Below are 26598 nucleotides of genomic sequence, written 5' to 3' on the forward strand. Positions count from 1 at the left end.
TTGTCGTAGGCTTATTTTTTTATCTGTTGCTTGGTATGTTTTATTATTTAATGTTAATATATATTATGTTAAATTATTTTTGTAGAATGTATGCCTTAAGCATGTTTATTTTTATTCAGTTTTAACTGAGTGTAAGTACAGTGCTGTGTAAATTTACAGCACTCTATAAATAAAGCTTAATAATAATATCACACAATTGCTATGCAAAGGGATCTTGTAGCACCTTTGAAAATGAAGGAAAGGTTTGTATTGTAACGTAAGCTTTTGTAGGCTTAGGCTACATCTGCACTGCAGAAATAATGCAGTTTGATACCACTTTAACTGCTTTGGCTCAAACTTTGGAATTCTGGGCTTTGTAGTCATGGCAGTTAAAGTGGTATTAAACTGCATTATTTCTGCAGTTGCAGCCTAAGTCCACCTCATCAAACGCATGGACCAAAGTGCCTGGAAACAGATGTTGATAGCTATGAATGATCAGGTTGTATGTGTAAATAGCAATATAAATGCAAAAGCTGTGGGTATGGTGATGAGGTGACAAGTTCAGGAGGAAAGATATTGCTTAAAGCCAAGGTGAGCAGGTAACCGTATGAATGGTGGAGTTATTTGAATGTAGTGTGATGCTGGCTGGGAACTAGAATAGAGATGTGATAAACTGAGCAAGAGAACTGGGGTGTTAACTAGTGTTATGTGTGTAGTGTGGAAAATAACCATTGTCTCTGTTCAAATTGCAAGAAAAGAGATTCCACCTAAAAATTAGGTAGACCTGTATGACAGTGGAATAGACTGTCTCAGAGGGTGGTGGACTCTCCAGGTCTTTAAAGAGAGGTTGGGTGAGCATCTTGCAAGAGTGCTTTTGTTGTGTATTTTAGCATGGCAAAGGATTGGAATAGAAGGCCTTTGTGGTTACTTTCAGTTTTACAATCTCATCTGGCAAACCTTAGCCCTTAAAAAAGATGCAATTGTAGTTCTAATGGTACTGATGTAGAGACCGAATGCATCCAGTTCTCTGCAGAAAGTTGTCCAGAATTCGACTTGTAGCTCCCAACTAAAAAAAATTCTGATTATTGCAAGGAACGATCTGTTAGCAAGAACCCTAGTAAATAAGGAAACTTTACTCTCAAATTCACAAAACCTTTTCATTATTATTACTGCTATTATTATTACTATCATTATCATCTGCGACTTGAAAAGGTGCCTCTGAGCAATAATAAAAGCAAGTGGGAAAAGATGTAAAACTGGAGCTCACGCCTCCGGCATCCGGCGCACAGTACATGCTCAGTGCTGAGATTTGTGGCGTTGTCCTCCTGCCTCCCCAAACTTGTGTCATCGAAGCTTTGGGGGGAAGGAAAAAAATGGCCTCACCCATGGGTGATGAGCTCCCAGGTAGAGCTTTTCGGAAGTCTTTACGGCTGAAATGGGATGTTCTGAATACCCAAAGCAGGTCGGTGCCTTGGCACATCAGCTTCCATCATATTAAGCTGCAAAGTCCACATTGGACAAGAAACATTCCCGTGAAGATGGAAGGCACCCATGTTCATTGCAGAAACAGTTACGGCAACGAGAGACTGAAGGGTCAATGAGAGGTTTTTTCTGTTTTGGAAAAACTTATTTCTGAACAGAATGTATGGGCATGAATTTGGTTAGAGTGTATATTTGAGAAACAATTTTGCACAGAATGGATTTATTGCTGCAGGAGATGAAGAATCATCTCTCCTCTTTCTCATGCTTATGGTAGATCTATCCAACTACTTAGCTTGTCACTATGAATGATTCCAATTCACCTCATGTGATGGAACCATAACCCATCATGCACTACATGGAAATAATACATTATGATAAAGCAAGGAGCAGATTTTTATGATCCAGGCCCAAAAGGGTTATGATAACAAACGGACATCAGGAAGAGAAGAAAAATCTGTTCAAGTTTATTTCTACAATCCTATGATTGCAGGTACTCGGAGATTTCTACTGGGGTATCACCTGGAGACTCCTGAAACAACTTCTGGGGAAGCTCTGTGGGGTGGGAAACTTTCCAAAAATAAAAATAAGCAGCAACAGCAGAGACAAAGCGCCTCCAAGGTGTATTAATACAACTATGATTGTGGGTGGGTTTAGCAAAAGAAGAAAGAGGTGAAGCATAACAGTGATTCTCTTGATCAAACATGCATTTTGCAAGCTCCAGCTGCTTACAGGGAGGCTATTCCCATGACAAGATTTAGAGTAAACTTGACTGGAGGGATATCACCGAACCAACTCTGCCCTACTAGGATTAGGCAGGATCCAATAAGGCTTCCCAAAAAGCCTAACTAGGAGAAGAGCACTAGGTGTTCCACAGCATCAGCCATGCACATGGCACCAAGAGAAAAGGATTCCAACTCTTTCATGGCATGGCTTAGACCCATGAGGACTACAGTCTGAAAGGAACCACTGAGTGTGTCCAAAAAGATGTTGCCATTCTGAATTCTGTAATGGTGTCAGTGAACAAGTCACCAATGACTCCAGTTCTCAGACCTGTATCATCCAGTATATTAGGCTGCTATTCTGGAGGGTCTGCCCCTGATGTAAACACATGGTGGGGAAAGGAAAGGTCAGGGAGTATTAACATGACCGACTGTGACTTCACTACGAAACCGCTTAATAGGCACACCTGGCTGAGTATTCTGGAAAAGGGAGAGGTTCTCTATTGGTTGCAGAATGGACTTCCTTTAATAATCAAAATAAATACATTAATGGGTGTGTACCCCCACTCCAGCCCAAAAACTCATCCACACAGAATAACCCCACAGTAGTGGTCACACAGGGCTTCCAATTTCTGACTCAAACCATATGAAGCTCCCAAAGGCAAAGAGTATAAAAATGTGGCACCTTCTGCGTAACTGCTCTAAAGAGCTATCTGTGCAATCCATTCCCCATACAACAGGTGGAACTGTAAAGTGAGAAACACCAGTGTTGTGCAAACTTTGCTGTTTCTTTTATCCTTGTCTCCTTCAAATGACATTCAGGGCCTGGCAACTGCAAAATGCACAACATTAAAGAAAAACTTCCTAGACCCAAAGGGGGACTCCTGAATCTGACAATGAGTTAATTGCAGATCACAATTTTAAAAAGCCATCATGATTCTGAAGCCGGAGGGGCATGCTTAGAAGAGAAGCCCAAGGCTACAAAACTGCCTGAGGAACATCCAAAAGCCATCATTAGTTTAATACACACATGCTCACAACTGCCACTTGGCTATTTACACTGCCTGCCAGGATCTGAACTCATTTGTCCCAAATCACACATCAACTTCTTGAAGGGGAGGAGGGAGGCAAAAGAAAAAATCCACCACAAGCATGCTAAGCTGCTGCCTCTGTAGGCTGCCTTTCAAATATACAGAGCTATATTACAAACTTTACATACTGGGGAAGTATGGTTAGTGTGCTAAGTAGCATGTGAGTACATTTTGGTAAGAAGGCCTTATTGAGAAGTGCATGCTGCTGTCTCTCGCTTTGAGGCTCCAAGGACAGGTGCCTCATCTGCCTAGATGGGGAACATGGATCTCTTGTCCTCTGGCTCTTGGGCAGCCACTATCATGATGTCAGCAACTGAATGTTCTTCAGCATTTCATCAAAAGCCTCTTGAGATGGAGCCTCTGCATTCTGGAAGGAGACCTTGATCCGACTGTAGAGGCTGAAGGACTGCAGCTCCAGCCAGATGAAGCCAAAACGGTCGTCATCAAACAAGACAAAGACGCCGGGTGTCCGCTCAGGACTGGTGAAGCCATGGCCAGCTATGAGACCTGTCCCGTAGAAGCTATGCAAAAATGAAACAGAGGATACAGTGAGGCATCTCAGAGATAGATTTCTGGCATCACACCGCAGGATGCCTAGGAAAGACAATAGTTATCCACTTTCCACATTCAGTCCATCATTTCTAAGGTAAATAAAGATGGTCTTCTAACATGCTCTGGCTCACAATTTCCTTGGTACACTCATTCCAGAACTGAAGGTTCTCATCTCTTCTAATAAACATTATGTCCTTTCTCAAGCATATGCTAATAGCTCAAAGCCAGACAGTCTCCCATCGCCAATAACAATGACAAGCAGGGTCCCATCTGACCACTGCAGGCAGCTCCTTTCTATGAAGAAAAAAGATTTTTGTGTATATGGAAAGTCACTCTGCATTTCTTCTTAGAATGTTTTTTTTTCTTCCAAGTGATTTTGACATGCTCATTTTGCCTCTAACTGTGTTTTCTTTCTTCTTCTTTTCCCCTTTTCATTATTACATATGTCACCTTATTTTTAAACAGGGCCCTGGTGGCGCAGTGGTTAAATGCCTGTACTGCAGCCACTCACTCACAAACCATAAGGTTGTGAGTTCAATACTAGCAAAAGGGCTGAAGCTCCACTCAGGCTTGCATCCTTCCGAGGTCACCAAAATGAATACCCAGATTGTTGGGGGCAATTAGCTTACACTTTGTAAAACCACTTAGGGAGTGCTTAAGTGCATTGATAAGCGGTATAGAAATGTACTTGCTATTGCTATTTTTAAAACGTCAGTGTGATGTAAGGTATCTTTAAGACACAGCCCTCAGTGATATCAGCTGCAGTATATATACACTATTAAGAGGGTTGGAGAGGAATTGATAGCTCTCTCCTCCTCATCTCACTCTCCTGGGACTGGCTGTGCTCAATAGATCATGGATAAATAAACTTACTACATTTACATGAAGACTGGACTCTGTTTGGATTCTTACAAGGTTGGTTTCCAACAGCAGACACCACAGGCAGGACTGAAATGGTGAAATAAGCCTCCTACAGCAAGGACCCCAGTGGTGCCAAGCCAAAGCATGGCATTTTATTAAAGCTTTTGGGGACTAATTTATTTCAAGTTTTAAATTGTTTTTTTAAAGTGATTTTCACTGTTCCTTTTAAAATGGTTTCACTGCTGTTGTGTTTAATATGTTTTTATATTGTGCTAATCTCAAAATGTTTTAAACAATTTGTATTGTGTAGAACCCTGAGATCCTGTGATAAAGAACAGGATGGAAGTATTTAAATAAATAATTGTGAAGTTTTTGGAAGGATTTGGCTGTGCAACAGGCTAAGGGATAATGCACTGTGTGTTATCCATGGATCACAGAAACAGCAACACTTTGCTCTCGTTTTTTACCATGCTCTGCAGGTCCGAGGGTAATCTTCATTCCTAGAGGCAATGCCACCCGGCAAGACAAAGGGACAAGGAGAAGATGCTTGAGCAGCTGCTCCCTCTTCCTCTGCAGGGGCTTCTGCTTCGTCCCCTCCAGTGGCCCCAGGAGGATTTTCACTGCTCCCAGGAGGCAGCTCCTCATTTTGGCCCTTCTCTTCTTGGCCACTTTCCTCTTCCTGCTGCTGCTCCCGCCGCACCTGCTCTTGCACTTCCAGAACAATACGGGAGAGCTCACTGAAGTTACTCAGGTTTTCAATATCAGGTAGCTGGATGGGATGTGCCAGGTCAATCTCCACCGTCTGCTGCCCTGCTGGGATGTTGGGGTCCCCCTGGGAGTGGACAAGAAAGAAAATCCACACAAATGCCTTGGTGTTAGGACAAACCACCACAAGCTCTACCATTCCAATAACTTTGTAACAATCTGATTTTGTCATTTTCCTACTCTGCCCTTTATTCCTATTGACACTGTTGTTTTTCCTACCGCATTGCTCCTTATGACATGGATACCCACCCCGACATCTTTGCCTTTTAACTCTTCTGTTTCTGTTCCACCAATCCGCATTTTGCATCACCACCCCCTGAGCCACTATGATACTGCCTATTCGAATAGATTTCCTCCTTTCTCTTGGTTCACCACTTTCAGCAAGCCTTGTCCTCTCCCTTTTTCCTGCCACTTTTAAGAACCAACACTCCTCATTCCTTCTTCAACAGTCTTGACATGAATCAGCATAGAGCACAAGAACATAAACTGGAAATACAGCCTATCTGAATTAAGAAGATTCAGTAAATGTTGGGATGAGCAGATAGGTCACACAGCTAGAAGCAGCTGCTATGACTCCTGACCTTCTTTCCACTTTTCAGACCTCCCTAAATGCTTCTTCTCAGTTCATCTTTGCAACCCCTTCCTCAGGAAAACTGATCACCATTCCAAATTCTTCAAGAGAGTCTAGATTTAAAAGCAACAGTGCACCCAACTAACCTGTCTATGTGCAAACAGACAGTACTTTAAAACTGGAGATTCCAGGTAGCAAACATGTTACTCTCCCCAATAACAACACCACCACCAGCATGGAGATTTCCCAAGTCATAAGAATGGCTCTATGTTTGCCCTTCCCTATGTCATTCTCTTGACCACATCTAGTCATACCATAAGATTATAAGAAGGGGAGTGGAGGAAGAAGCAGTGGCCAATCTGCTACCCCAAAGCTAAGGCAATGCACATTCAAACAGGGAAAAATTAGATGCTCACAGTGATTTTAGTTCCTTTGGCTTTTTTCCCATGAAAGCTGAGCATGACAATTTCGAGACCATGGCTCCCGTATGTCCCCTTGAAAAGGCCTGGCTCGATGAGATCATCAGGACTACGTGGAGGGAGGTAGATGCGTCTGTACGTCAAGCAATTGCTGAAATATATGAACAATCACAAGTTGATTTAATGAAGGCAGGGCTAGGCCTGTTTAGCATTACATCAGAATCAGTTCCAAGGTATGGAATTTAACATTAGACAAGGTCAGTTTTCATTTTTTAAAACCATATGCCCCCATCAAAGAGATGTCTAGTCCTCTTCTAGCAGTTTCACCAGGTCCTGAGAGAGACTCAAACTACATGTGTGCCTGTTGGAACTTCCTGCAGTCCACAGATTGAAATCCACAGAAGTGGGTGACACTTTGCCCATCTCCCTGTATCAATTCCTAGTCCCCTCCTGTTGATCCCACATTGGCATGACTCTCTTTCATTTCCATTCCCCTGCACCGTTTCATTTCTTTCCAAAAAAAGTCCAAACCTTTTCAAAATCAACAGTGGGGAACAGAATTTTGTAAGCAAACAAACAAACAAACCAAAAACCACCAAGCAACCTAGTTTATGGATTTTGCTTTTCTGCTGCTATTTTTACAAAAACTTAAGTAGATTTCTGATTAATGGTCTAAAATGGACAACTGATTTCAGACAGTGCCTAGGAGGCTTTTGGAATCTTCTGCTGTGTTAGATTGAAACACTGGAGTTTAAGGAGGGTGATGCCCCCCATCTTACATAAAGGAGAACATTTATATGCATAAAATAAGTCAAAGGGAAAGACTTCTAGGTTGGCTGAAAGCACCTTGGGAATCTAGAACCTCTGTTGGAAGATCAGAAGTGGCCAGCAATGTGGTCTGGAGAATGACTCTGCACCTCTCTTTACAATCTGCCTATACAGTATATCTGCAAGTATTGCAAAGGTACCATCAGTCCACAGTGTACTCTAAAGCACAAAGAATCCAAACCTGAATAGGACATTCCTTTGCAACATCTCAGCACTCAGAGAAATATGAAGCATTATTGTGGGCTAGTACAAATTATTCTGAAATCAAAATCTTTCTTTTTGGCTGCTGAAGAAGAACACTGGGGTGGGGAGGGAATGTAGGTATCTCTTAGCAAGTACATTTCTATACTGCTTATCAGTGCACTTAAGCACTCCCTAAGCAGTTTACAGTGTGTAAGCTAATTGCTCCCAACAAACTGGGTACTCATAGGGAAGGATGCCTGAGCCCTAAATTTCCCTGCACCTTACTCATATTGACTAGTGTAGATGAACTTCATCAAGATGAGCTCTTGCATGTGTTCATGGAAGATGTCTTCCAGAGTCCGCCCCCATTCTTCTCGCAGCCATGTCCGGAATTCCTATGGCACCACCCAAAAGAGAGAAACAAAACCAATTAGTCACAGCTGCTAGGCACCCAATGCTCTGATGGGATCTTATGAATGGCAACATACCTGCGGGCAAGAGGCTATAGCAAATCCTCTAGTGTTCAGAGCCTGGAAGAGTGACCTCTTAGGACTACAACTCCCAGAATCTCCCTGTCATCATGGCCCCTTGACTAGACTTTAATTCCCAGCATTTCATAGGGAGAAAGTTACTATCATAAATTGGTCCGTTTTCAAAGACCTCGGCAGGTTGACTGCATTCCTTTATATACTCACTTAGTTAACCTCTCTTCCAAATGTTTCCAGTGTTGATTAAGCCCCAGCTTTCAGATGCAGCAAGAAAACAAAAGGAATCTTCTCTGAGGGCATGGTGCCTGATGGCAAACTATTTTAGTGTTACAGCACTCACTGAACCATTTCAGGACGCTGATAGCCTAATTTACCCTAATGATCTTTCCACAGAGAGCATGATTATTTGGGTTGTAATTTCTTCTTCGCCTACACCCCTGACTCATCCGCCTCTTGACAAGGAGCAGCTCTTTTACCAGACATTTGCTTCCCAGAGCACAGCAACAGCATTTCAGCATTAATTCTGCACTGCTGGGTGTGACATTAATTCCTCAAGTCAGATGATGAGCTCCTCTGTCTGATTTACAGAAGCAGCTGTCTTTCCCCCCATCTGTACTGTGCACTCCCTCGTATTGCAAGGCAATGGAAGACAACAAGTTGGGTACGGAGAAGGAGAGGACAAGGTGAATGGAACAGAACATGATCCTGATATGCAGTTCTGAGTTTGAGCCCACACAGGTCCATTGCACAGTGGCTTAAATACAAATGCACAACCTTCTAGATGTGTCATGGAACAATGAAACCATTTCTCTTCACTCTTGGCAGACTAAGGAAATAGAGCCTGATCCTGCAGACCTCTGCAGGGATGTAAGAGTGTGTGTGTATGTGTGTGTGTAGTTGTGGGCACATTCCCCTCCCTGCTACAAGGCCTGCCTATGTAAGGATCAGAAAACAGTTCTGTGGATGACTTTCTTCCCACAATGACCTGATACAGCAAGGCATGTTTTATCTGTAATTAATAATCTGTGTTTTCACTAATGGCCTATTTTTGTATTACTGTCAACACAACAAGCTGTTCTTAAAGCTAAGCTGTGCTACTCAATGAAGCCTTCATATCTAGACAGTCTTTATTGTTCCTCCCCCTCAATACAACTTATTTTCAAATAAGTAACTGGAAGCTGCGTGAGATCTCTATCCAGTCCCCATCTTGTAACACTGCTGGGATAAGGGACAATGTGTAAAGCATGGTCTCTTCTATGTGTCATTCTCTCAAAGGTTTCAAAAGCAGTTTGCTGGAGGAGGTATAGAGGGAAGGACTGATGTTCAGCATGGAATTGGCGGCCTAGTACTTTGAATCCTGGCAGGAGTGCGAAACCCATTGCCCCCTCCCACTCCCGCATAAAGGGAACTAAAAGCCACTCTCCACTTAGCAATGTTCCCTTCCCGGCATGCAAGTCAAGAGCATAACCTATGCTGAATGGTGCTCAAGCACCTGGACAGGAGCCAAGCTTTGGACACAGAATCTGCAAATGACCTTTAGCTTGCATGTGCAGGTGGGCGGAAATCTACACCACAAAACATTTGTCCAGCAAATAAACTGAAGCCCAGGTTTACATTGCTGTTCACAGATAAAAGAGCTGGCTAGTCATGACTAGACTGAGTGTACCACAACAGACCAAATTTCCAAATATGGTTTTGGGTCTCATGGTATCCCTTGGCAACCACAAAAGTAGAAAAATGTGAATTGCCATACTTAGGCCGGAAAAACAAAACAATACTTATATGCTAGCAAGCTTTTTATTACTCTATGCCTGTTTCATCACTGCTGTGGAAAGGCTGTGTGGTGAGAAATAATCTGAAATATGGCACAAACAATTTGTTGTAAACACCTGAAACTTAGGACAACCTTGATTCTTTATTTTCTATATGCTGTCTGTAACTTGCAAGTCTGTCTTTGTGCACAGAAGCTCTTTAAGTAAAGTTTTAAAAATTCAAAGTATTTTAATTCTTGATAAGTTTACAAAAATCCCAATACACAGACTGCTCTAGTGCTCCTCCTTAATGATTGCAAACCCAGTGTCAAAGCCTGTTTTCTCTTTTCAGCACTGTACACAACCAAAGTTTTATGCTAAAGGAGTTTACATGTGAGCGAGCCAGACTGAACTAACTCTTAGGGATTCTGAGCAAATATTCACAAGGTCTCTTTGTTAAACTTCTATAAATCATCATCATCATCATCTGGGCTGGACACTAACTAAGGAGGCATTTCAATATGACTTACCTCTTGCCTTCCTCCTGACATACGGTGGTGATCTGTCTGGTTACACTTGGTAGAAAATTCATCCTTTTTCACAATCTGCACAAATTAAAAAAACACAATCCACAAAATTGTGAGCCACAAACCCTCAGCAAACACAGAACCACTAATAGCCTTAAAATGACTGCATCATGGAAGTTCTTTGGGATGTAATGTTCTGTCATCATCTGTGTTAACCTAGGGCTTGTCTATACTTTAAAAAATCTTCACTCACTCCAAACTGGCGGCGATCTGGACACATGACGTTCTGAATAATTTTGGCATGTATGGCATTTTTAGTGGCCTAATAGCTAATTTCATAGATAATTCAGGGGGAAAGGAATCACGGGTTTGTCTGGATTTTCCTGGAAAACCCAGATGTTCAGTAAGTGTGGCCGGTGGATTCACACTGATGGCAAAGGAGTGGGCTGGGTGGTTGGGACATTAGGATTGTTCCCGCTGGGAAGTCATGAGTCCTCAAGAGACATCCGAAAGATTCGAGTGGTGTGACAATAATTTTTTTTTAAAAAAGGCTGATGAATTTGTGTGCATAGCTGCACAAAAGTCTATTTGCTTGCCTGATATAGCTCACCTGCACTTCTCTGCATTTGCACTGAATATGTCTGTGTGCATCTTTGACAGACCAGCAAAAATTGTAATAATGCAGAGCGGCCACTGTTGTGTGGTGAAAATAACTCAAGGAAGCTCACCATTTTACACTGACACAACCTCTGCATTTGCTGTGAATAACCTCAATTACACTTTTAAAAGTACAGAAAGTGTTGCTGTGAATCTGGAAAATCTGGGGAACACCAGATTTTACTATATGTGTAGACAAGTCCTTGGATAGGCAAATTGAACTAAACAGGCCGCTCACCTGAATATGGCCACTGTGGGGTCCCTTGTGGCCATACATGCACTCGACTGTGGCACTCCTTCTCTCCATTAAGTGAATCCTGAAGAGGGGCTTGAATCTCATGGGGTCGTCCACGTGAGGGTCGTGTGGAGGCAAATACATCCAGCCAATGATGAACAATCCATCCACCTGACAAATGTGTGATAAGGAAAAGAGAGAGAAAGTCAAGACCTGTTTGGCTTTTATTCCGGCAAGAGTTAAGCTTCTTTCCCAGATGGCAACTCTGCCCCAAGGCCTTCTAGGCCCTAGGTCACGGTTATCCCCCTTCAAAGCTGGATAATTGCCTTCCAGTAATATTGCTCTATTGCTACAGCTCAGCTGCTCACCATCCAAACTCCTGGAGGAGAAGAGGAGCTCATTTTATATAGACTTTCAGATTCCCCAGTTCTTTGGACCCCTGGGGCTCTTTGAGTTCCTGAGAGCAGCTGTGCTGATAAGAGAGTGCAGCCATAGAAGCCTCAAACTAATTAGGTGAAAAGCACCTCAAATTGGCAGCTCTCTTCTCAGCAGGAAGGGACAGAAGATCTACTCTTCAGCTGGAATGAGCAACTCACATCTCTGTCTCTCTACTCCCTCCTCTCTCCTTCTCTCTTTCTTTTGCTCTCTTTTACTCACACATACAACCCTCCAAGGGATGATTTTGATGACTGCTTGAGACAGAAAATCCAAATGATGCCCAATTCCCTAGCAATGAACATTGGATGCAACGCACAGTGAAATTCACGTCTCCAAACTACTTGAAACTGGGCAAGAGATTTCTCTACACTTGCGCAATCTTCATTCATTTTGATAGTTCTGGTACAAGAGAAGGTATCTTTGGATTGCAGCCACTCACTGAGTTCCTTCTGCCTCCCATTGTGCTGTCTTTATGGGTACTTTTGTGGCAACCTTCTTATCTGACCTCTTGGGTGAGCTGTCCCTACCAAGTCTTCATGCAAAGCTTAAAGCTGTCCTCTCTCCCTGCTCAGGCCTTCCACCATGTTTCAATCTAGTATCGCTAATTCAGGAGCAGAAAACACGGACAGTGGTCACAAGCACACCCCACCCATTTCTGTGTCCAATGCACCCTTCTAAAAATTGTTGTTGTTATTGTTGTTATCATCATAATATCCCACCTTTCCCCAAAATTGGGACGCAAAGAAGGGACAGTCCTAGAATTGACACTCCAGGAATGGTGACTCTGGTTTACAAGGAGACACAGTCTCTCATACTTTGTTTCACTCCACAAAAATAAATTTTACTAAACAATAATAAAAGTTTCTTTGTGAGGGGCAGAATGGCTGTAGTACTTGGGGTGGGACATTGGATCCTGGACCTCTACAATTTGCCTGTTCTTGATATAGTTACTGTCTCTTCTTCAACACCCTTTGAAAGGTGTAACTGATAAGTTTAAGGACACAGGGGAAAGGCAAAATTATAAACCACCTCTAAAGTTTGCCAAGGCTTGAAACTCCCTTCAATACAAGGAGGAGAGAGGTCAGGCTAACTTCTGGAGTGGTTCTGAATGGTGCAAGCGCCTTGCCAAGAAGTCAACGTCACGTCCCGGAAGCCTCTCTACTCACCACCACATTCAAAAGCCCCCCGTATGGTCCAATGTCAGGTTGCCAAAGCCCCAGGATGTGCCGGTACCGGTGGAGTACTAGAGAATTGGGGGTTGGAGGGAGGGGGGGGAAAGAGAGAGCGAGAGATATCAGATGGAAAGGAAAAGAAATTCTCAGACGCAAAGAAGAACACACACAGAGGGACAGGAAAAAGCAAAGCTCTGGGGACTCAGCTCTAAAACCAATTTTCTGTGCCCAGCAGGAATTATTCAAATTAAAGCAACCCTCACTCTATTCTGCTTATTTTCGTATAATTTATTCTGCTTCTACTACTCATCATGAGGGGGAGTACAGACTGTGAAGCAGACCAAATCCCATCCCCCTACTATAACAAAAATCTTAGGGCTAATATAAATAAATCATTTGCTTTTTTATTTGGCTTAAACATATGAAACAGCCTTGGAGGCACAAGGTGGGGGAACTGACACTGGATAAGGGCAGAAGCACAGTCAACTAAAGCAATGTACATCTCACTTCTGCTTTTATGTTTCATTGTGGTGGTGGTCAAAGAAAGGGCACCAGGAATTCTGATTGTGGATTTCCAGCTTCACAGCTGTTTTACCTTCCTTTGAGTGCAGCCTTGGTTTCATGACATTTCACCAGACATTATCCAATTGCACAGCTTTGCTCTTGTTGTTGTTCACCTTCAAGTGTTTCCAACTTATGACAACCCCATCACAGCATTTTCTTGGCAAGATTTGTTCAGAGGGGTTTTCTGTGCCTTTGCCTTCCTCTGAGGCTGAGAGAGTGTGACTTGCCCAGGGTCACCCAGTGGGTTTCCATGGCTGATGGGGGATTCAAACCCTGGCCGCTACAGCTGTAGCTCAAACCGCTACACCATGCTGAGTCTCTTCTGGTGGGATATCCCAAAGGATAAGTAATTCCCTCCTTCCTTTCCTAAGAACTGGCATTTGGAATAAGTTTAAAAAACAGAAAAACAATCCTATTGTCTATCAAGTTTGGCATACTGGATAGGTAACAGGATTTTTTTAAAAATTGCAAATAACAGGACGGAGGCGGATGGAGAGAGGGGGAAGAAGGCATCAAGCTAAAACAGAAGGAAAACCAACCAGAGCTACGAACTAAAGGAGGCAAAGAAAATACTGTATATACTCATGTATATGTTTAGAAATTTTAGTCAAAAAATTGACCCCAAAAACCTGAGTCGACTTAAAAAGCAACCCCCCCCTTGGTGAAAGGCAAGAATGTCATCTATCCTGGAAGCAATGATCCCCCTTTACTCTCTCATCCATCCATCCTTTAGTGTGAACACAAACAGTTATGCCTCCTGGAGTTCTATAAATTCTTTGGCATTGTTGTCTTTTGCTTCATCCTTTAGATCCTTTGTTACATGCTCCTAAATTTTACCCTTGACTTATCCACAGGTCATATAAAAATCCATTATTTTGGCCCCAAAATCTGTTCTCGACTTATACATGAGGTCGACTTATAGTCAAGTATATATAGTATCCTCATTTTTGCAGCTTCCTTTTCCAAAGGTCACAACATCTCAGCTGCTTGGCAATTCAGATATGGGGAATCCCACCATAGGAGAAATCAGATGGCCTTGTCTGGCTGGTTGACGGAGGTCATTGAATGCCCTCCTTCCTTTCTATGAGATGCAGCAATTTTAGTTCTAGTCATTATTCAGCAATGGTGCCTCAGATCACCACTTTCATTAGCAATTAAAGCAAAAAGAGAAAATTGAGGAAACATCCATCTGAAGAGAACTGCTTTGAATACTCCTTGATTTCAGTGGGGGAACTCTCATAAATCTGTTTAAAATGCTTCACAATGACTGGACTGCATTCACAAGAAATTACCAGTTAACTAACAGCCTCTCTGTCCCACCTGAAGTCATCAGAAATCTCAGAAAGGCCCAGATGTTGGTCAGTCTCCTCAAGGGATCCCTCAGTAAAAGTAGAGCTTTGATCAAAAATAGCATATTTTCAAAAATACTGGAGAATCAGATTGGAGAAGGGCTTGTTCCTTCTTCCCAACAACCTGCTGGAGAGTCCCAAGCAACCTGAAACCACCTCTTGTGCCCAAAGTCTGCTTCTTCCCTCCATTTTCCATCTTAGGACTATAATTAGATATAGATTTCATGGCTTGAAAGTCAGCTGCTGCCACCACTTTGCTTCCCCACACAATTGAATCTACTATATCGCCTGATAAAAGGGTTCTGGAGAACACTGATGCTTTTGCAGAGTTTTGTGATGCTGCGGTGGCCTGATGAAAGGATGATCCAGCAAGGGTGCCACAGAGATCCCACTAAGGTCAGAATGTGTCATCCATTCCATTTCAGAGGCTCTTGCCAAGGCAAAAGCCAGGCTCCCCTTTGGAAACCTTAGTACAAAGATGGTCCAGCTTGCAAACACCAGTTAAGAACATGTTGTGAAACAAAAATTGCATCGTTCCGATGAAGAGCACATTCCCCACATCTAATCACATCAAAACATAAGAAGCTGCCAGACACAGTGTCAGGCCATTCATCTCTCTAACCCACATTGTGACTAGCAAGAGCTCTCCAGGATTTGGGCAGAGAAATGTCTCCTCCTTTTAACCTGTTATCTGATCCCTTTTAAACAAGATGCCAAGGATTGAATGTGGGATGCTTTACATGCAAGCCATGTGTTCTGCCCAATCTTGTGGTGGAAATCTGCATTGCACACTGCTAATCACTGGCCAAACCAAGTTACATATGTAGTTTTCTAATTAGAATTGACAATGAAGGCAAAGTAACACTGGATTCATAGTGTTTGTGCTTTTGTATATGCCTCCCTGAAGGGAACAAATCATGAACAAGGATACATCTGTCCCTTTGTGCCAGTCTTATTTATTTCAATTTTCATGACAGAGGCTGTTGTTTTAACAGACAAAATTTCGCCAGATGAAGCTTTCTCCAGCATCACCTTTCAATGGTCAGGAAGTTGTACATGTTATTGGTTATCCAGAAAGCAGCAGAGATATTTATTTTAAGGGCAATTTGGCAAACTGAGAGCAAACCAAACCATAGCAGCATGTGAGCTTCATGAAAAAGAGAATGAAACATCTGAATACAATGTACATTTCTAAATAGATAAGAAAGCATATTTGTATTTCAGACACCATCATAAATGTTTAGGTCCACACTGTAAAAACAAAACAAAAAGCAAGATACCCGCCACGTGGTTTGTGAGTTAGTTTTTGTTTTGTTTTGGAAAAGAACATTTAGTAGCCACCTTAATTTCCCAAAGAGACAAAAATAAAGAGATAAGTCTCAAAGGACTAAAATTTAATCAGGGCTAGGAATGTGCACAATTGCTGCTACATAATGATTTAATTCTGGTTTGTGTCAGTGTAATGATAGCTTAACAGATTGGAATCCATGGTCTAAATGCAATTGCTAATCCCAACTAGAATAAACTCAGTCAATGTGATTTAAATATATGTCGATTTATTCAACCACTGATTCAATGGGTCTAATCTAGGTAAGGCAAACAATTGGATTTAAGCCCCAAACTATATCCCAGACTTTATGGATCACAGTCCAACAGGGTTAGGAAAACTGGTCACAATTACATGGGGAGGTAAGACATTTCTAGTTTCTCTTCCTGCTATGGCTGCCATGATTTCCCACCTTCTCTTCTGCTGCCCTAAGACCATACAACGTTACTGTTCCGCAGTGCTGTGAACTTCCATTTGTGTGGCAGAGATGTTTTGTCTGGAAGGAGCTATTATGGGACCCATCAGAAGGGAGCCCTGGTGGCGCAGTGGTTAAATGCCTATACTGCAGCCATTCACTCAAAACCACAAGGTTGCGAGTTCAAGACCAGCAAAAGGGCCCAAGCTCGACTCAGGCTTGCATCCTTCCGAGGAGGGAGCTAAAATGAGTACCCAGACTGTTGGGGGCAAATTAGCTTACTTGATAATTAGCTTACTTGCTGTTCACCGCTATGATCTTTGGAATAGCGGTATATAAATAAAACAAATTATTATTATTATTATTATTATTATTATTATTATTACTAGCTTAGAGGCAATAACTCTTTCCACTGAGCTCTTGGAGACCTCCTGGAGACCTCATTTATGGCTTGTTGCCTATTCTAAATGCCCTACAGAAAGCCTTACTGAAGCCAGAAAGCAACTGGAAAGGACTTCCCAGATGATGATGAGGCACCTTGCTCTCAACCATTTGTCTTCCAGGACATCATCCTTCTTAACATTAATATAAAGTTCTCGAGGACTGCAACACTTCGTTGAACCCTGCCCACCCTCAGGTTGGCATGTCCGTTCTCCAGCAAACCTCCACATTCCAAGATCTCTCTCTCTTGCTGCTTTTATGGCAGTGCAGACTCCTACCTCCTGGCATGATAATGGTGGTCCTTCAGATTTAATGCTCTCACAAGATACAGCCAGCCCCCAAAAGCCCAGAGGAAGCTCTGTTTGCCAGTTAAGTAGTCAGGCAGGCACACTCCATGCTTACACAGTGCAGAAAGCATTTGCCAACAGAAGGTACATACGGCAGGTGTAAACATCTCTGTATTCCATGTGCTCGTAGTCGGGAAGGATTTTCATAAAACGTCCCGACTTCACTCGTGGGTTTATACCTGAGCAGACACAGCAGGGTGAGTATAAGAAGCCTGGTCCCCATCTTACCTGTCCCTCTTACCACCAAACACCCACTTTTGCAATCGTGAGACTGTTGGAGAAGCAGGGGAGGGGCTCTTTTGCTGTGTTCCAAACTAAAAGGTATGGGCAAGAATTCCTCAGGCTGCAATGTTCTCAAATGGCTTATAAGGGAATGCCACAGTAAGAACTTTCCTTAAAGCGAGCAAAATCTGTCATTCTGATACCTTTCTGCCAGTTAAGCCAAATAAATAGCAATCCAAGTACTTATCCAGACGATCATGTCAGTGTGCACCTCTGTGCTATTTTTATCTGAGGCAGTGGCACAAGTTCAGCACTAAAATCAAGACAGAAATATTGAGCCTAAACCTAATGGATGAGCAGGGGAAAGGGGTCTTGATCTCCCCGCTACAACATATACACTGCTTTCTGAAATAAGAGCACACAAAGCAGGGAAGGCTTGGTTTGCCAAGTGCGAGGCTGCACACAAACTCCGATAGTCTCAAAACCAACTCCAAAATGCTGGTCATTGGTTTTAGCCTTGGCAATATGCCTGTCCAAAGCTTCAAGGCAAAACCCAACCAGACCTGCATAATGTGGAAGGAGAGGGCAGTCACCTACTACTAAACCTGCTACTAATAAATGACACACACATGTAGGAGAGTCATGCAGAGCATTAATACCCATATGTCTGAAGAGATAGAGAAGCAGAGCTATTTAAAATCCTGACATTTCTGGAGCACAGTGATGTGCTATAGGAACCAAGCGCATTATGGCTTCACAGATAAGGAAGCTGTGGCTGTTTATCGGCAGGCTTGCTCTTTCTGACACTTTTAAATCATTCAAGTTAAAGACTCAGTACAAATTCACTTTCAGAAATATAATTCAAGCTGGAACACATACAATATTTGCCACTTACGTTTAGCATACACATCTCGACATGACACTCCTGTGATCTCCAGCTTCCGCAGGTTCTCACAGACACCATATTCTGCAATTAGACAGAAAAGATTGTGTCACAGAAGATTAAGATCTGCTCCTGCATAATGCCACCTACCGTCTCCTGACAAGAATATTAGGCCGTCTTTCTCAAGTCTCAGGACCTGCAGGCTTCCACTTCAGTTCTTGCAGCCAGCTTTAGAATAGAGCCAGCTCTAGAACACATTCAACTGAACAAGGCCAAAGTGGCCAAATGTGATTAGGTTTCAACTCAGAAGTCATATTTTTGTTACAAATCCATAATTAAGGATATTGCTGTATTGTATTGTTGTACAGATTATAGCCCCATCCATCAGATTCACAGAGGTATATGAACAGTAAGCATGGATGGAAATAGCAATGAGCTATAGACAATGAGGCCATAGCTTCACTGCATCTGATGAAGCAAGCTATAATCCACAAAAGCTAATACTATGAGGAACTGGTTAGTCTTGAAAGGTTCGCAGAACTCCATTGTTTTTATTGCAACATACTAACATGGCTTCCCTCCTTTAAAGTTTAAGCTATTCAGCATCCTTGAATGGTATAATTGTGCATCTTGCTCATACAAACAAGGTTGAAAACTACCCACAAAACACGTGACCCACAAGTAACCATTTTTGACATCCCACCAGGGGCTCATGGGACCTCCAGTCTTTTTTGTGTATGCCTTGAATGGCACCAGATGAAAAGCAGGGTATCAGGCACCTAACAAGACAAGACACTGAGCTGCCTTGGCTTAATCAGTAGGCCACAAAATGCACAACTCTGCCTTCAAGTATAAACCTAATAGCAGCAAGCAAGGCTGGAAAAATACTGTGCATTTCTAGGCACCAGATGCAATATTCTAAAGACATCCTCTCCAATAGTGGAAAATCCTACATACTTTGAAACACAGGCATAGCCTACCCTCCTTCTTCACTCAATGCAATTGCAACAAACTGTTTTAGCCAATTGTGTTGTATACTGCGGGAAGTTTCCAGACAAAGATACGCACATGACAAATGGACTTTGCTTTGATTTGTTTAAAACAGAAAGGCAGTTCTTAAGACATTAGTTAACAGATCTATTTTTTAAAAATCAGTTGCAAAATCCACAGAAATGGGGGACAAGAGAGGAAGTAAATGGCAAAACAGAAGGTTTCCAGAGTCAAAACAGATCAGATGCCCTGCCTGGTGGTTTGAAGAAGGAAGCAAGCCATTTGTGTTCCAGGCTTTGGATGTACTAGCGAAAACCAGACCAGCTTTCTAGAGTAGGAGATTAAAGCTGTAGCTTTACACGTCCAGCACCTGCCAGATATTAGACACCAGAGAATCATCTGACATGAAGCTCATCTAGAAAACATGGGGCAGGGATGGGGGAAGGAGGATGCACTGCAATGTAATGAATTCTACATTGATTTGAGAAGCCGTTAAAATTCAGCATGCAAAGTATTTATCTATGCACGCGTCTGAAGGTAATCCACAACAAAATCTGCTACTTGAGGGTAACTACTACAATTAAATCAACAGATCTGAGTGTTTACAAGGTTCCCACTGCTTCAACAGACCTGATCTAGTTGGACTGGCAACTGAGCCTAGGTTCCCTAAGAGTGTAAGAGAGTGCTGCAAGACATTTGCTCATCCCTGAGAAAGCTGCCAAAGAAAGTGATAAATGTATGGACTCGAAAAGAGTAATGCGAGAAAGCAGATAATCTCTAAAAATAATAGAAGAAAGCTAAAGCAAGTCTCATTTTCCTTTTGAAATCCAGCAGCTGTGGTCTTTGCAACATATGTTTGAGTGAAGTCATTGTTTTGGTACGTAACATGTTCAATTTAAGCTCCAAGAAAGTGTGTTCTCTTGAGAAATTTGTTATTTCAGTCCCCTTTCCCTCCTTCAGACACCCCCCCACACTCTCTCTCACAGACACACAAATCAAATACAGACTTCAAGGCGGAAGAAATATGTCAGAAATAAAGAGAAGTTTGGCATTTACGTTCCTTCAGGGTCAGAGCCAAATAGGGAATCACAGGAGGAAAAGGGAGAAACTCCTAAGCAAGGAGGAATCCACTTTCAAAGAAGCTTGGGGGTCTTTAACTAACCAATCTCAGAGTGATGTGACACACAAAGGGCCCAATTTTCTGAGTTTTCTAACAACATGAATTAGAAAAAGCCAACTTTTTTGTTTGGGTTTTGTTTTGCTTTTTTAAAAGTTGCACCAAACTGCTCTAATCTAAGATCTAGAAGCTATAGTACAGATTCAAATGAACATAATGATCGTCCACAAAATTAACAAAGCATTTCTGTCTGGCAAGTTGTTCTGTTACCAGTGCCAAAGTAAAAAACAACAACAACAGATAAAGCCTTTGTTTAGGCAACAGAAACCTAAATTCAATTATTAGTCTTAACTAAAACAATCCCATTAAACCAATGGCAAGACAACACTTATGTAGGGTCCACTGAGTCAGTAGGTTTACTCTAATTGGTACTAAGATTTGAACTTAAGCCAGCCAATGATCCTGTGCCAAGACAACAATCCTCAGGCTTTCCTGGTGCAGTTTTCTTCCAAGACAATTTCACTACATGGGCTCCCACAATCCTAAGGCAGGCTATGGCCATGCTGACATGCTGGTCAGGAAGGATGGGATTTGCAATTCAACAAATGTCTTCTGAAGATACATAGTAGGTCTGCCTCCAATATTATAGAGCTTAGTCCTATGAAGAAGTTATGTTTCTTTTGTGACAGTAATGCCTTTCATTGCTTCGGTTATACTGTTTTAGATACAGTGGGCCCTTCTTATCTATGGGGTTTCCATCCAGCACCCTGCCATGGATGGCACGGGTATTCAATGGCAGTGTGCATGCAGCCGTTCTCCCAAGGTCACATGCACATGCAGCCATTGAAATCAATTGGTTTTGCCATCTGCAGATGCTCAAGCCCACGGTTGGAGCGGTTGCACTGTGAATCTCATCTTTTAATCTGACGCTATGTAATTTTTTGTCTAGCCAAAGAGTCAGATCTCACCTCCTCTGCCTTGTCCTCTGTCCATGTGACATACATTTTATTTTCCCCCCATACATCTTTATTAATCATTTCTAAAACAATCCATTTACACTTCATCAAATGTACCAATAAACTACGTTTTAGAAGAACAAAATTAAGCAAGGCTAGCAGTGACCAGCATCCTGGAGAAAGATCCCTTTCATCCTTCGAATGAGTGCTGCATAACCCTCAAGGACTCTTGTGTCAGAGACCACAGAGATGGTGGGCGTCTGCAGGCCAAAAAATAAACAGAAGAGGAGAATGTGGAAATAAAACAGCATACCTACATTACAGGGCTCCTGTAAGGATTAGCATGTGAAATGCTCTGAATGCTCCAAAAGGCAAGTAAAGTGTTATCAATATTTATTCTGGTGGGCTGGAAGGATCTGGTACTGTAGAAATCAATAGCTTGCCTGCTGTCTGTAGCAACAGGAAGGGCCTTTTGTGGGAAACAGTGCAGCTACCATTAGGACTATTTTTAAAAGAGTGTTCACTGCTGCAGCTCACCAGAGAAATTAAATACAGAAGCCAACTAAAGATGACTATGGGCAGAGATGTACATGCCAAAAAAGATGCTAAAAAGACAGTGAAAAAGAGGGTGGTGATGGAATTAGTCCAAGGAGACTAAATTTCCAGTCTCTGTTCAGCAATGCAACTCACTGTGTCAACTGGGAAGGGAGCTCCCGGGAAGAGAAAAATGTCATTAAAGAGTCTGGAAGTGCCCTTTTTTTAATAGGAAGGATAGGGGGAAACCCAATCAATTTAACTTCCTATTGCTGTACATCCTGTGCCACAAACAGGTGACTTTCAGGCAGATAACTGGTCAATCCAGTTATGTCAAGCCACATGCCGTGTGGGCAGACTAACCAGATCTTGACAATTCGGTTGTTGAATACTGTGGCATTAATCCAGGAACTTGTGTGCATTCTGAGGTCACACACTGAAGAGGTTTCCTATTCAATGCAGAGAGAGGGCCAGCCCAGGTCTCACAAGCTTGCAATTGAAAGGGAAAAGTTCTTATGGGCGGGGTAATAACAGCTTGCTGGATTTCGGGTGAATATTAACCCCAACCATCACCCCATTGTAACAATCTAAAGATATTGGAATCTGCAAAGCAAGTTCTTTATCGGCCATTCGTGCCCTTCTGTCCATCTTGAGCCAACCTCCAGATTGCCAGGAGGGCAGAAGCCAAACATTTTCCTTCTATAAAGCAAAGGTCAGAACAGTTAACAATTAGAAATCAACATGGAATTTGGAATTGTTGATTAAACAGAGTGCATTACAAGCAGAAGACAGGCTTCCTAATTCAGTTTGCACCCCGTGGGACAGTCATCTTCTATTTATAGGCTTGGGCAAAAGTGAATTGCATCCCTTGGCTTGACAAGCTCAAACTCAGAGAGAGGGTGTTTGTCCCACAAGGAGGACAACAAAGGCCACGCTGCTTGCTATTGCTTACCCACAGATGGACTCACAACAAATTTGGAACCGCCAGTGGGCACCAATCTGGGTAGACAACTTTGCATTAAGACTTTAGACATGCAGAGCAAGGTGTACCTTGGACAACCTCTTCTCTCTCATGCTGCACCTGTGGACAGGAAACATTCTCTCACTATGTTTTGTGTGAAATTAAAAACAATTGAGAATATAGAAAATTTATGAGAAATACTAGAGAGATATGTTACTTTCCAAGATGCTAGCATGGCCAAACGCCAGAAATTGGCTAACAAAGTACTCTGATAAACAAATCCTGGGACACTTTGGAAAACCTCTCTCATAAGAATGCACGAAGTAGCCTGTTTTGTGGTAGGGAAAGAGAAGGTAGAGATTTCTTCCAGCCATGGAAAAGGCTTTGGAAGAATAGAGCCTTCAACACAATTCGGAGCAACAGAGTGGCCTGCTGGAACAAGTGTCCTGACACTGAATAGTTACAAAGGAGGATATCTTTTTGTCCATCCTCCCCCCACCCCAAAAACCGATGACAACACAAAATGGCACTTGTCCAAAAATCATCCCAGGCAAAGAAGACTGCAGCAGTCTGAAGCAATATGATACTATAAAATCAATTTAAAGAGTGTTCCAAGCTGCACTCGACCCACAAGGATGAGTCAATCCTGGCACATCTCCCTCAGCAGAGCTATCACACAAATTAGGAGTTAGCCCTTACAGCCACAGACAGCCTTCTTAACATGTCCAAAGACTCCACTTCAGATGTTCATCCCCAAAGTTCTCTCTGGCAGACCCAAAATGCACAGCTTCATAGCAGGGAACAGATGAAGCTGCCACGGACTGAGAAGAGAGAGGGAATGAGGCCTCGCATTAATGGGCCCCAGGGCACAGCTCCAAATGGAAAACTAAAGAGAAAGCACAGAACAGAATGTCACCTTGCTAGGAAATATTCAGCTGTACATTGACTGGAAAGGAAGCGCTCTCTCAATCTGTGATGTCTGCAGTTTCTGAGCAGAAAAAGGATAGGAGGATGACACTCAACGCCAGCACTCTGAAAATCATATTGGGCATTCATAAATCTACTGAGTTATCTTCCTTATAACTTCCAGAACTGGACACTAATATTCCCAACATTTTTTCATGCTAAAGACAGAGTAATATCCTTTCATTCCTGTGATTTTTCTCCCTCAAATGCCTAGGCTTGCGGGTAATCATGTTATAAACAACTGGATGGACCTTTTTATATACACTTGTCCCCCCATATTCACTAGGGTTAGGGGCACAAGACCCCTGTGAATATGGAGGGAAAGATGCAAATAACAAAATACCATGTTTTTCCCTGAGAGGACACCTCTCTAGGAATCTCTAGGTCCTCCAGGGCAACTCTGAGACCAACATCTGACAGACACTGACCATAGAGTTGCACTGGAGGAGCTACAAAGGCCTAGTAGAGTGTTCTCTCTAGGAATCTCTAGGTCTTTCAATGCAACTTTTAGTTAAAGTTGACCATAGCGTTGCACTGGAGGGCCTAGGTATTCCTAGAGAACATATTAATCGAAGCCGTGAATAATCAAAGCCACAAATATCAAAGCCGCAAATACAGAGGGAAGAGTGTACATGCATTTTGCCAGATCCAGCCTGCCAGTCTCCATCCATCATTTTTTGCTGCTCAGGATTACAAAAACTGTGGCCAGATACCCAGAAGATCACTGTTTATGGCTGCCAGACTCCTCTTGGCTTGTTGGGCCACAAGTGTGCATCCCTGGTTTATGTACTTAAGTTTGCAATATTATACAGAATGGAGACCTATCATTGGCCAGCAAATGAACTGACTAATAATAAGAAGCAGTTTATAAAGGTGCAGGTCTTAAATATGTTCTTACACCTGGTTCTCTCACCGTTCTCTTCCAAGCACATGATCTCCAAAGCTGCAACTTTGCAGCCTGTTCCCTTTTCCTCAGATGACAACTAGCTTGCTTCCTTCCTTTAGCCTGCTACTCTGGGAAAGGGACTTGCTGGCTGAGGAAGCAGCTTTTTCTATGCGACTGCTGTGTTTCCCTTTTACTGGTAGGTTTTTAATTCTTTTGTATTATCATGTGTATAGCTGTTCATGAAAAATATCCCTTCCAGCAGCTACAATACACACAAATATAAACACATCTATCTGGCATAACGTGTTCATCCAAACGAATGGAGCTATTTAAATTACAAGTTCAATGGTAAGTTCAATTGTTTAAATAATTAAATCAGCGATTCACAAACTTTGATGCCCAAATTTTGACACAATATTCCAGGTGAAGAAAAGCAGAGTGATACTTTGACTTCCCTTGGTCTTTCTAGACATTATACTTCTATTGACGAAGCACAGAATCGCATTGGCCTTGTTAGCTGCTGTGTCCCTCCATATTTGTGGCTTTGACTTTTGCAGATTTGGTTATTCAGGGATCTGATTGATATGTTCTCTCTAGGAATAATCTCTAGGTCCTCCAGCGCAACTCTATGGCCAGCTTTAACCAACACTTGCCCTGGAGGACCTGGAGAGTCCTAGAGAGGACGCTCCACTCGGCCTTTGCGGCTCCTCCAGAGCAACTCTGTGCCCAGTGTCTGGCAGAGATTGACCATAGAGTTGCCCCGGAGGACCTAGAGATGATTGCTAGCGAGGGCATTCCACTCGGCCTTTGCGGCTCCTCCAGAGCAACTCTGCTCAGAGTCCGTGGGAGAAGAGAGTGCCTTCGCTCGGGTCCTGACCTTCGTGGCACCTCCGCCTCCAAATGGTGTCCGTTTTGAGGAGGCGTCTGAAGGCGCTGCAGACCAGGGCCAGGTTTGGGAGGTCTGTGCCGGGCAAAGAGCCGAAGATCTGGACCAGGAGCTCCGGGGGAAGCTCCAGGAGGGACAGCGGAGAGGCCTGGCTCGGCGTCGGTCCCTCGATGCGTTCCTCTGAAGCGTCCTCTTCCTCGTCCGCCAGCGCTCCTCCTCCTCCACCGCCGCCGCCGCCGCTGCCTTCCTCGGGGTCCGTGTCCGCCTCGCTGCTGTCTTCGGCCGCCCCTTTCCGCTGGGAGCCCCGCCGACGGCAGCCTCGGGCCGGGCCCACTCCGCACAGACGGGCGCACACCGCCATGACGACGACGCCGCCGCCGCTCCTGCCGCCTCAGCGCCCGCTTCTCCTCTGAGTCTGACAGAACCGGCGCCGCCTCAGGCCCCGCCCCCCGTCACCGCCGCCTCCGACACTCTGACCAATCACAGCACGCCGCCTCCCTTCCGTAACCAATCCCCGAGCAGCTCACACCTCTCTCTCGCTTCTTTTTCTCTCGTACACAGGTATTGGCCGCCGCTTTGCGCCAATCACCGAAGACCTCCCATCTCGCCGCGTCTCTCCTTTCTTTGGCGAGCAGCCATTGGTCGCGGCTTTGAGCCAATCGCGGGACGTTTCCCGACACCTCGCCAACCCATCCCCACTCCCTTCTTACCTTTTTTTTCTCGCCAATCATGGGACAGCTTCCATGTATCCAACTCCTTCCTTTCTTTCTTTGGCGAGCAGCTATTGGTCAAGGCTTCCCACCGCCTCCCTGTCTCTCGCCAATCACGGGACAATTCTCATCTCTACGCCTCCCTCCTTTCTTTCCCGAGCAACCATTGGTCCTTCATCCCTTATATTTCTCTCTATTTCTCTCCAATCACTGGACAGCTCTCATCTCTCCGACTCTCTCCTTTCTTTCTTTGGCGAGCAGCCATTGGTCGCGGCTTTGCGTCAATCAACCCATCCCTTTCCCTACTTTCCTTTTCCCCTCTCTGT

General features: G+C 43.3%; 1 protein-coding gene across 3 annotated transcripts; it reads right to left on the reverse strand.

The window, feature by feature from the left end:
• Positions 1–1122: 1122 nt before the first annotated feature.
• Positions 1123–25964, reverse strand: FBXO31 (F-box protein 31). 3 transcript variants are annotated; one of them, XM_089539637.1, is made up of 10 exons: positions 25554–25964; positions 18279–18350; positions 17254–17340; positions 12713–12789; positions 11112–11279; positions 10220–10294; positions 7736–7845; positions 6437–6590; positions 5152–5516; positions 1123–3792 (listed from the first exon to the last, which is right to left on the reverse strand). In XM_089539637.1, the coding sequence occupies exons 1-10, from the start codon at positions 25921–25923 to the stop codon at positions 3570–3572; spliced, it is 1701 nt and encodes a 566-aa protein (XP_089395763.1). In that variant the 5' UTR covers positions 25924–25964; the 3' UTR covers positions 1123–3569. The 3 variants fall into 3 exon arrangements, with proteins under 3 accessions (XP_089395763.1, XP_089395764.1, XP_089395765.1); XM_089539638.1 differs by lacking the exon at positions 17254–17340; XM_089539639.1 differs by lacking the exons at positions 12713–12789; positions 17254–17340; positions 18279–18350; positions 25554–25964 and adding an exon at positions 11986–12139.
• Between the last annotated feature and the right edge of the window lie 634 nt (positions 25965–26598).

Source organism: Sceloporus occidentalis, unplaced genomic scaffold (genome assembly GCF_023333645.1).
Source record: "Sceloporus occidentalis isolate IW3139 unplaced genomic scaffold, rSceOcc1.0.p SCAF_10, whole genome shotgun sequence".
NCBI lineage: Eukaryota > Metazoa > Chordata > Lepidosauria > Squamata > Phrynosomatidae > Sceloporus > Sceloporus occidentalis.